The sequence below is a fragment of the Microtus oregoni genome, unplaced genomic scaffold (assembly GCF_018167655.1).
Source record: "Microtus oregoni isolate MIOR12 unplaced genomic scaffold, Mior012 000049F_ref0000343, whole genome shotgun sequence".
In the NCBI taxonomy this organism is placed as follows: Eukaryota; Metazoa; Chordata; class Mammalia; order Rodentia; family Cricetidae; genus Microtus; species Microtus oregoni.
Window position 1 is genome coordinate 8,109,815 of NW_024543223.1, and position 11,777 is coordinate 8,121,591.

An 11,777-nucleotide genomic window follows, 5' to 3' on the forward strand; every position below is an offset into this window, starting at 1 on the left:
CTTCATTTCTTTTCAGTGATAAAGCACCTTGACAAAAGAACCATAAAGGAGGAAGGGTTTATTTGGATTGCAGTTCCGTTTTAGGGAAGTCGAAGCAGGGACTTGAAACAGCTAGTGACAACCAATAGCCGAGAGAAATGAACGCATGCTTGATTTCTTACATTCAGGCTCCTCTCTGCACTTGCGTAGTTCAGGATCTCTGCCCAGGGAATGGTGCCACCCACGGTGGCTGGGCCTTCTCATCTCAATGTAAAATCATTGCGATTTTACCCCTCAAAATCAACCTGATCCAGACAATCCTTCAGTGAGATTCTCCTTCCAGGGGATTCCAGGTTGTGTCCGTTAATACCATCCATGAAACTGTGTTATTTTCCATCTCATTAACATTTAGTGGTTTGGAATGGGGCTATCTCACTTGCTTTGCTAAATTTATTTCTTGGTAAGGATTATTTTTCTGTGTAGGTAGTTGTTAGGATAGAGGAATACCAATGGATTTTGGCACATTAACTGTTCTCATGTGCACCCATTGATCCTTTGTTTTTGTTGAAGACATGTTTTTTTTTTTTTAAGATTTATTTATGTATACAACATTCTGCCTTGATGTATGCCCACACGCCAGGGGAGGGCGCCAGATCTCAGTACAGATGGTTGTGAGCCACCATGTGGTTGCTGGGAACTGAACTCAGGACCTCTGGAAGAGCAGCCAGTGCTCTTAACCTCTGAGCTATCTCTCCAGTCCCCTTGAAGACATGTCTTAAGTGGATTTATTGCCCTGTTATGAACACTGACATGATTTAACATTGACATGCCAAGGAGAGTGGGACTCAGCCCTGAGCACCCCGTTCCCAGCCTCTCAATTCTCCCAGTTTGAGAGCCTGTTCTGAAGTGTGGGGAGGATCACTTGGCATTGCCTTAAGCCTGGCCAATTTGTCCCCAGTTCAGAAGCAAGGGGGGGGGGTGTCCAGGAAGTTTCATATGGCTTTCAAAGAAGTTTGGCACATGCACAAGGCAGCATTGTGTAGAAAGGAGCCGAGATTTAAGAGATAATCTGTGGTACAATCCCTTCTTTTAAATTACCCATCTTAAAACTGTGAGCTAGCTACTGACCTCTGGGAGCCTCTGGAGCTCATCTTTTCATCTTTGAATGGGAACAATACATTACGATGCCATGCATAGTTGGCATGAGTAAAAAAAATAGGCTACACGTAAGAAGCAGCAAGTGTTAATCTAGTCAAGTTTTGCTACAATAATGCTGTGTAACAAACAGCCCCAGGATCTTGACATCTGGAAAATCACCAATTGTTTTTCTGCTAATGATCTACAGCCAGTGCAGAGGCTTCACCTGGGACTAGGGGTCGGGCTCTGTTTGCTCCGTGTATCTTTCCCTTCTGGGACAGTAGCTTCCTGGAGTTTGTTTTTTCTTGGTGCAGGGGCTTGCAGCAGGCTTCCCCTGACCACACATTCACTTAGAGCTGTGGATGGAATTGTGGGCCAGTAGTTTATCCACACACGGGCCATAGTACACAGAGACCAAAGTTGTTTCTCTGCTTCACAGTGGTTGACAGCCAAGCCTCTACATTCATCCCCTCTGTCGCACTCTATTTTGGGTCTTGATTGGAAGTACATAAGCCCCACACTGCTGTGATTGAGTCCCTGAATGCTTAGGTACTCTGCAAATGTCCTTAGTGAAGAGTTTTTGCACCCTGATAAATCTCTCTGCCAACGCAATAATACAAATCAGACCAGATCAAACTGAATTAGAAAAAGCCCAGGTTTAATGGATACTTATGCTCCCGGATGACTTTCCAGCCCCCACAGAGAGGAGCCAGGGAAGAAAGACCAGAAAACCATGTGTTAGTTCTCAGGGTTGCTGCTTAAATACCCTGTGGGAGTGGTCTTGAGGGGCCATAGTTTGGTGGGCTTTCTCAGGGGTGGAGTCTGAACTGAGGCAACTCCCTGGGGAGGAGGCTTGGGATGAAACTTCCACCTGAACATTCCAGACTCTGGATATATGAAGCCAGGGGCTGGGGTGTGGCTTCCACTCAAACACTTAGTGCAATACTGCAGGAGCCAGCTCAGGAGAAGACCATTTCCCACAGTTCCTCAGTCCCTGAGGGTGGGGCCCTGGGTGAATAAACAGTGGGGTTCATCAGCCACTTAACTGTTTGGAACCAGACCTCCTGATGAGGCTGGCTTCTGAGCCTGGGAGAGGCCTCTGGCCTTCAGTTTTTCTGCTTCTTCTTCTTCTTCTTCTTCTTCTTCTTCTTCTTCTTCTTCTTCTTCTCCTCCTCCTCCTCCTCCTCCTCCTCCTCCTCCTCCTTCTTCTTTCTCTTCTTCCTCCTTCTCCTTTTTTAACTCTGGTTAACTCTTTTGAAAGCATCAGAAAGAGTCAGGTGAGATGGGTATGCAGCCCAGGAATGCACTTCCCACCTTCCTTTTAAAGTCAGAGTCTCAAGCCACCTACTATGGCCTTAAACTCATGATAAAGGCAAAAATGACATTGAACTTCTGTAATAAAACACCGTGATCAAGGCAAGTTACAGAAGAAGAGGTTTGTTTGGGTTTAGGGTGCCAGAGGGATAAGCTAGTCATGGCAGAAAGTGGCAGCCATGGTGGCAGGAACTGGATGTTGAGGGCTTACATCTTGATCTCCAAACACAAAGCAGAGAGAGTCAACTGGAGACAGCACCAGTTTTTAAACTCTCAAAGGCCGCCTCCAGTGACATACTTCCTCCAGCAAGGCCACACTTCCTTAACTCTCCCCTAAACAGCACCGGCAACTGGGGACCATTTCAAATACACGAGCTTACGGGGAACATTCTCTTTCAAACCCCACAACTTCTGGTCCTTCTGCCTTCACCCCTGCATCCTGGAATCACAGGCACTGTCACCTTATCCACTTCAGTGGTGCCGGAAATGGAGCCAGGGCCTCCTGCATGCTAGGCAAGTGCTGTGACAACCAAACCACCTCTCAATTAAACCAGCTTTGTGCCTAGAAGATGTCCGCAGAGGTGCATACCATGACTCCCTGGCTGTGTGCTCTGACCCTGAGAATGCAGTCTTCACCACAGAGGGGAAGCTGGTGCCATGCCTTCTGAATTCCAGAGTACAACACCAGAGTAGCAGAAACCGTTCCCATACTCCTGCCTCTGAGCCTTTGCACATGCTCTTCCTTATCAGGCATGCCCTAGTGCCCAAATGCCAAGGAATTCTACCTGCCCTCCCACTGAGCCTCCCTCCTCTAGCCCTGCCCACCCTGCCAGCCCAACAAGCAGTCAGTCAACCTTTTCCTCACGCCCCTGAGCATGCTTTGTTCCTCGCATGGCTGAGCTTTTGGATGGCAGGTGCCCTTTGAATCTCTAAAGATGCCTTTTAGCCAAAAGCAATTTATTGACTCTTGGAACTGTGAAGATCAGGGGTGTGACTTGATTGCAAGATATTCTCTCACTCTTTTTCCTTTGTCTCTCTCTTCCCTCTCTCCTCTCATCTCTCTATTTATCGCTCTGTGTATTTGTGTCTGTCTCTGTGTCTGTCTGTCTTAGTCTCTTCCTGCTCTGCCTCTATCTCTGCCTCATCTTGTTTTCTGTCTAAGCCACATTCTCTCTGACTGCAAACATGAAAGAAGCCTGTGCAGAGAGGCAAGCCTCACCCCAGTCCCCAGCCTAACTTCTTAGCAGGAAGACATTCCTTTAGCTCTTTTCGGCAGTGTTTTATGATAGGCCAGGCAAACAATCCTTATGGTCTGCATATGGGGCCATTTCTATACCTACCTCTATCATGGAGACCAGAAAATTCTGTGTGGTGAATGGTGCTTCCAAGGCCACGACACCTAGCCCCAAGCTGAGGTGATTGTGGCTAGAATGGGCTGGAACATCGAAGCCATTAGTGCTTGCTGTGTTATTGGAAGTTCAGTTGTGCTGGAATACAGAGGATCTTAATGCAGCCTTTCTCTATGGTTCCCACTTCTCCTGATGGTGGATAGGAACCCCTAGGGAACCGAGTCAATGTCCAGACTTAAGTGTAGCTGCATTCCTCCTCCAGACCTTGCCACATGCTGTTGTCCAGAGCCCAGCACATAGCCTCCAAATAGTGTGCCATTGCTGCTGTTAAGAAGCACTTGGTGTCTGTCCAAGGACAGCTGGAGTGACTCTAGCAGAGGGGGGAGGGAGGTTGTCCTGAATGTTGCAGAGATGGTCAAGTGCACCCAAAACAATGATTGGGCTGAAAGGGAGAGTTGGAGATTTAAACACCAATCATCCGGTACTTAGAACATGGTTCAATGTCTTCACCATGGCAACAGGGCTCACCTCCTTCTCCATCTCACACCTTCTCTTTCTCTTGGCAACTGTGCTACAATAGCCCCACATACCCTTGCATTTTTCCTCAGGCCAGGACATTCTGCCTCAGGCCCTTTGCATCAGCTTGTCCTCTCTTCCAGAGTGATTTGCTTTGCTAAATCTCTCCCATTTTTCTGATTGTCAAGGCACTTCTTGGATCATTCATTTGGAAGCAGCTTGTCCCTCCAGTCTAGATGCTCTCTCCTTTGCTTCTTGAATAACACTTAACGGGAAATAAAACAGCCTTATTTTGAAATTATACTATTATGACTATTATTTTTTTTTTGTGCTGGGGATTGAACTCGGAGTCTCACACTGAGATACACCCTCATTCCCATACTGCTTAGTAATTTGTCTCTTCTTAGAATCCAAGATGTGAAGGGGTGTGCCTGTGATTCTCTCTGTGTCCCCAGGGCCTAAGCAGGATCTATAGGTCATAGTTCTGCCCCTGACGTGGACATTAGCTTTGTGCTCATTGGGAAACAACCCATTGCCGATCTGGTGATCTCCTGCCTTGTTATGCCAACCTCTTCCTTCTGTGACACGCATGTGCTGCACCCCTCCCATCAGTCCCTGCTTCATGGTTGTTGGATGGATAAATGGATGGACAGAACTGCAAAGTTCCAAAGCATCTGAGAACAAAATAAACTTGTGTGTTGAACAGATACGAGGCTGCAAACCTGAGAGCTCCGAGGTACCTGCTCATCCGCATGGATCTCATCCACCTGCCTCTCTGTCCACGCATCTATAATAGGGCCTCATATCTAGTAGTTGCACAATGACTGGCAGGACTTTGAGCCTATTCCTAACAGTCCCAGTTCTTTTCCAGCACCATGAGGGGTTCCTCTCCAGGATGTCAGGGTCGAGTACAGGTTAGCTCAGGTTTGGGAATTCCCACCTGACCCATCTGGGCCTTTCTTTGGAGTGGTACTGTTGCCTTCTCAAACACAGGGCAAATGTGGAGGAAACTCAGGAGAAGCAGTAGGAGCCATGGGCAGAGGGGAGCAAGGGCAAGTTGATGAGCTGTCCTGTATGGGCCAAAGGCCCAGACTCACAGGGAACTTCCTAGCCAGGAGAAACCGTACTATTTTGCTACCCAATCACAAAGCAGAAAAGAACTCTTCTTGTGGTTGAGTGGAGGGTGGGCATGGGATCAGGTCAGAATCTGGAGACTGGGATGGTGACATCATAAGGAATTCAGAGACAAGGTGGCGGAGAGTAGAGGCGGGAACTGTCCAATTTGTGCTCTGGCACTGGGAGAGATGATCTGTCCATCTCTCCCAGGAGAAAACCAGGAGCAAGAATGTTAAGGGGAAAGGGTGTTTGAGGCTCAGTTGCGAGGTTGTCTGAGGAGCTGGTCAAAGCGCAGGCGCATCTGGGTGTAGAACAAGCAGCTGGAACCGGAGGCAACACCACCAGGGGAGGTGCAATCTTCAGGCGCCTGCTTCCTTCCCTGGCAACTGAGTTCAGCATCACCAGAGAGACAGGAACATCATGAGGAACTCAGTGTCTGAGAGACGCGTGAAGGCTGGGGAACACTGCTGTCTCTTCTCGCTCTCCCCACTGTTTCCCTTTCCCTCTCCAGCTTGGGCTTTTTCGGCATTAGTTTCTGTGAAACACTGAGTCACCTGCCGCCCCCCTTCCCCGGTAAATCGAGCACATCCAAAATTAGGAAGGGAGGGTCGACTCTATGTAAGGGTTGGTGGGGAAGTACTCTTGTCGAGACTTGGTTCTCACAGATGGCCTTGAGGTTCAGGCGTCAGTATCTCCTGAGCACTTTCTGTGTGACTCTCCCAACTTCTCGTGCACCCGGGGAAGTAGATCTCATTGTCTCTGCTGGGAGAAGAAAGCAAGGATCACCAAAGTTAAGTAGGGAATTCAGAGTCTTATGACCCAGAATATGGTTCAGGACGAGGCTGTCACATCTAAGGCCGCCCTCCTATCCCCAAGTCTCTAGTTTGTCTGGATCCGCAGTGTCCCACCTCTCTTACAAACGTGGCCAGGGCTGGAGCCCCAGAGGTGGCCGGGAAGAGGCTCCTGATGTTGGGGAGATGGAGCTATTTCCCAAACTCGGGACAAGGGTGTGACACTGGGGCCTCTCTCGGACCTGTGTGTAGTCTCTGGATTCGGAGAACGACGCGGAGAGTCACGGCGCCAGGGCACAGGTGGGAGGGCGCGCGAGCGGCAGAGCGCGACTGATAGGGGCGGGCGCGCGGGACCTGGCAGCCACCACAGAGATCGTCCGGTGCCCGCGGCTCGGGCCCCCGCCCCCTTTGGCGGCCGCTCTAAGCTTCTCCGACTGGGAACCAGGAGCAGCCGCAGCGGCCCCCCGACTCTCTACCGCCACAGAATCGCAGACCAGGCGACCCGCAGGCACTGGTCGCTTCCTGCCCCATCGCGGGAACCAGAGGCGCGCGAGGCTGTCACCACTCCGGAATCCCGTACAGCGCAGGGTGAGCGACCCTCGGGTCTGGGAACGGTCAGTTGCAGGGCCCTGAGCACCCTCTGGGGTGCCAGATGGGGCTTCTAGGGGGGTGCAGGGTCGAAGTTGGGTCGATTTGCCAGTGCTACCCAGAAGGACATGCTGCCGCCTGGGCGCAATGGCACCGCGCATCGGGTGCGATTGGGGCTGCTGCGGCAGCTGGCGCAGGTGGGCGCCCCAGGGGACTCAGCGGCCCAGCTGGGACCCGCGCAGGTGGTTACCGCCGGCCTCCTGACTCTCCTCATAGTCTGGACCTTGCTTGGCAATGTGCTAGTGTGTGCAGCCATCGTACGCAGCCGCCACCTGCGCGCCAAGATGACCAACATCTTCATCGTATCCTTAGCAGTCTCAGATCTCTTCGTGGCATTGCTGGTCATGCCCTGGAAGGCCGTGGCTGAGGTGGCTGGGTACTGGCCCTTTGGGGCTTTTTGCGATGTCTGGGTGGCCTTTGACATCATGTGTTCCACTGCCTCCATCCTGAATCTGTGTATCATCAGTGTAGACCGCTACTGGGCTATCTCCAGGCCCTTCCGCTACGAGCGCAAGATGACCCAGCGCGTAGCCCTGGTCATGGTGGGCCTGGTTTGGGCCTTGTCCATCCTCATTTCCTTCATTCCGGTCCAACTCAATTGGCACAGAGACAAGGCAGGCTCCCAGGGCCGAGAGGGCCTACTGTCCAATGGGACGCCCTGGGAGGAAGGCTGGGCGGAGAACTGTGACTCCAGCCTGAACCGAACTTACGCCATCTCCTCCTCGCTCATTAGCTTCTACATCCCGGTGGCCATCATGATCGTGACCTACACGCGCATCTACCGCATTGCCCAGGTGCAGATCCGCCGGATCTCCTCCCTGGAGAGGGCAGCTGAGCATGCTCAGAGCTGTCGGAGTCGCGGGGCCTGCGAATCTGACCCCAGCCTGCGAGCATCCATCAAGAAGGAGACCAAGGTTTTCAAGACACTGTCAGTGATCATGGGGGTCTTCGTGTGTTGTTGGTTACCTTTCTTTATCCTTAACTGCATGATTCCTTTCTGCAGCAGTGGGGATGGCCAGGGCCCAAGGACTGGCTTCCATTGTGTCAGTGAGACCACCTTTGACATATTCGTCTGGTTTGGCTGGGCCAACTCCTCTCTCAACCCCATCATCTATGCCTTCAACGCTGACTTCCGGAAGGTGTTTGCCCAGTTGCTGGGGTGCAACCACCTCTGCTTCCGGACCCCCGTGCAGACTGTGAACATCAGTAATGAACTCATCTCCTACAATCAAGACACCGTCTTCCATAAGGAGATCGCTGCTACCTATGTCCACATGATCCCCAATGCGGTGTCCTCTGCAGACAGGGAGGTGGATGAGGAAGAGGAGGGGCCTTTTGATCACATGTCCCAAATCTCTCCAACCACCCCAGACGGTGAACCGGCTGCCCACTCTGTCTGGGAGCTTAACTGTGAGGAGGAGGAGGTTTCCTTAGGCAAAATCTCACCTCTCACCCCCAACTGTTTCCATAAAACTGCTTAGAAATATCCTCATGAGAATATACAATTGCAGCCATATTAGCAGGCATGCACACACACACACACACACACACGCACGCACGCACACACACACACACTCTCCCAGTGTGCATATGCTTTTTGTAGGCCAGCTGCATAGAAACCAAACGATTCTTAGCTGAGAAAATTAGCCAAGGCTGTTGTTGTAATAACCTCAGATATTCTGAGTTTATTCAGAAAAGTATTCCCATTAGGGAAGAGAGAAAGAACCCTGGTCCTTTAAGAGCACACGTCAGCTTAACCTTCCTGACATAGGCTTGTTCTGTGATTTGTGCCTGGGTTGCTTTTTAAATGACAGCTTTCTGAAGGGCAGTAGTTGGGGTGCACTGTGACTTACCAGAGACTTAGAGTCTGTAGCCCCGTGCTTTGTTTAGCTTAGGTTGGGGCCCCTTTCTGGGCCTGGGAGGTCTTCCTAATTTGTTCTGGTTTTTAATGAGGTCACAGGTCATGTGCTGGCAGGTGGGGGGAGTCCCCTTCGTGTTGTGGGTTGGTTCAGTGTTGCTCCTGGCGGAACCCCAGTGAGGGCTGCTCCCGGCAAAGCCTCAGCGTGCTCTTGAAAGACAGCTAGATTTTGGAGCACACTGTCTTTTGCTGAGCAGCGAGCTTTAGGGAACACACCAGACAAGGGGCCTTGAGGACGTGCTGATTTCTCAGCTTTCTTTCAATCAGGCAGTCACACCTCCAGGGCACACTGAAAGCTAGCTTCACCTCCACAGTGTTAGATTCAGACTTCTCAAGCCTGATGCTCCGTTAAATCTTATCTCTTGGACCCTTCTTCTAGGGTCGCAGGAGGCAACGGTCCTAGTCGCGAGACAAAGGCTCTCACTTCATTAAAAGGGCCACCTAGAACAACAGCCCTGTCACCTCCACCTCTGGACTGCTTCAGACTGACATGCGTTCTGCAAACCACGTTTTCTAGGGTCTTTTAGATGCGATATGTTTCAATATGCTTCAACACCTAAATCCTGCTTGGAAGCAGATGATTTTGTTTGCAGCCAGTAGCGAAAGAAATGACTTCAACCTACATGCAGAAGCCAGGGGTGAAAAGTGACCAGATGCACGCATAGGGCGAGGGACTCACAAGGGAGCCCACCTGTCTGCCTTTCCTTCTCTGTGCCGAGCACAGCAAAGGGTACTTTATTCTGAAATGATTTCATTTGCACAGATGTAAAAATACAACAAAAACAAATGAACTGTGCATACACTCCCCTGCTTCAAAGACGGCTTCTCAAGGACAGTTCAATCAATCTTGGTTTCCTTACAGACCATTGTGTTGTGAGTTGTCTGAACAGCCGTGTCTTGTTTCTTGTAAAACGCGCAGTGCCTGCCACATCGTGTTTAATAAACGCTTGTTGAATGGATCTTTTTCTGAGCAGTGAGGCTGAGAGAAAGCTTCACTCTGAGTCCTATGGTTTTTGTCAAACTGATACTGGGACCTGAGGACTGTGTTCAGGTTTTGACTCCTTGCAAACCCATAGCTAAGCAGCTCCCTGAGGGCACAGGCAGGGGCTGGGAAGCGTGCACTGTGTCAGAATTGTGGAGGTGGTTGCATGATCCCGAGTAAGTCCATGGCCCTCTGGTACTCAGTTTCTGGGTGCACTTATAAACGGGAGGACTTGATGACAAACTTTTTGGGTTTTTTTCCCCTTCTCTCATACATTACATCCCAACCACAGCTTCCACTCCCTCCACTTCTCCCAGCCTACCCCACCTCCCCTCTCCCTCAGATCCAGTTCAGTTTCCCTTCAGAAAAAAGCAGGCCTTCCAGGGGTTATCAACCAAATTTAGCATAGCAAGTTCCAACAGGACTAGATACAACTCCTCATATCAAGACTGGACAAGACAACCCAGTATGAGAAAAAGGGTCCCAAGAGCAGGTGAAAGAGTCAGAGACAGCCCAATTCCCACTGTTAGGAGTCCCACAGGAGCACCAAGCTACACAACCATAACGTATATGCGGAGGACCCAGGGCAGACCATTGCAGGGTCTGTGATCATCCCTTCAGCCTCTGTGAGTTGATTCTGTGGGCCATGTTTGTGGTGTCCTGGACATCTCTGGTTCCTACAATCCTCCCTCACCTCTCCTCTAGGCCTCCCTGATCTCTGACAAATGGCTGGAACACTAACTTTCCAATTGCATTTCATGTTGCGGATGATCAAAGGATGAAAAACAGAGCACACTGGGGTTTGATACTCATTTTCCCTGTCCGGCTCTGGAAAGCTTTTTCTGAGCACTCTGAATCCCAAGTGTGTGGATATCATTTCCCAACGTCTTTGACTCTGAGGATCCTCATTGACTTAGATTCCTATTTCTCTCTCTGTCTCTCTCTTTCTCTCTTCAGTCCTCTATCACAGGACCAGAGTTTGAGAAACTTGAACAATTAGAAGCTAAAAGACAGATATTTTGGCCTATAGATCAGGTTGTGGTAAGCCAACAGGGGTGTGGGGGGGGGGGAAGCAAATGTCTCAGTTTAAAGGGGTCCGTGTTATGGAAAGCACATCTTTTGAGGACCGTGAAGCAACCTCTCTAAGACATCATTCCTCCTATGCACTATTTCCATATTACGTGAAGCCCTGTCTTACACACCGGGAACACAGTCATCTGTCAGATTCTCTGTTGTCTTGGAGCCTAGTATTAGTGGGCTCAGGGAAGTTCATATTGCATTGCCTTGGACCATTCCACCCAAGATCTTCATCAGGCGGTGGTAATGGCTGCAACAAACAAGAAAAAGAAAAAGCTGTGGCTACATTTGGGGTTCTAAGGGGAGGTATCTCTGAAGAGGAAGAGCTGTCGGGGCAGAGGGAATGGCAGGTGGCAGAGTCTGGAAAAGGACTGTGCTCTGTCAGGCTAGAGAAGAGAAAGGAGGCTGGTGTAGTTTAGAGATCATGGATGAGAGGGTGTGTGCCAGTGTCTGCAGCAACCATAGCCATCGTGACTACAGCAGGGTCCCATGGTTGCATGAACTTTGTGACTTTCATATTCCAGAGAGTGTAGTTAGGCCATTTTACAGATGTAGATGTGAACGCATTAGTAGGTGAAGCAGCCTGTCTGTGCTCACATAGCTTATGAATATGAATCCAGGCAGCCTGGCCAAGGGGTCTTTTTTATGTTTATTTATTTATTATGTATACAATATTCTATCTGTGTGTATGTCTGCAGGACAGAAGAGGGCACCAGATCTCATTACAGATGGTTGTGAGCCACCATGTGGTTGCTGGGAATTGAACTCAGGACCTTTGGAAGAGTAGGCAATGCTCTTAACCGCTGAGCTATCTCTCCAGCCCCCCAAGGGGTCTTTAATCTTTTGTGTGTGTGTGTGTGTGTGTGTGTGTGTGTGTGTTTGTGGTGTGTTTATGTACATGTGTGTTCAGGGGTAATCATCTCTCTGTTTGGGGGCCAGAAACTGACATT

At 50.1% G+C, this 11,777-nt stretch overlaps 1 protein-coding gene across 1 annotated transcript; it reads left to right on the forward strand.

Annotated features, from left to right (window-relative positions):
- Positions 1–6,192: 6,192 nt before the first annotated feature.
- Drd5 (dopamine receptor D5) lies at positions 6,193–9,687 on the forward strand. Its single transcript, XM_041636523.1, has one exon. The coding sequence runs from the start codon at positions 6,919–6,921 to the stop codon at positions 8,329–8,331; it is 1,413 nt and encodes a 470-aa protein (XP_041492457.1). The 5' UTR covers positions 6,193–6,918; the 3' UTR covers positions 8,332–9,687.
- Positions 9,688–11,777: the final 2,090 nt, after the last annotated feature.

Bases quoted from the DNA above. Each gene is read 5' to 3' on its own strand.
- Drd5 (XM_041636523.1), top strand. From the start codon at position 6,919: ATGCTGCCGCCTGGGCGCAATGGCACCGCGCATCGGGTGCGATTGGGG.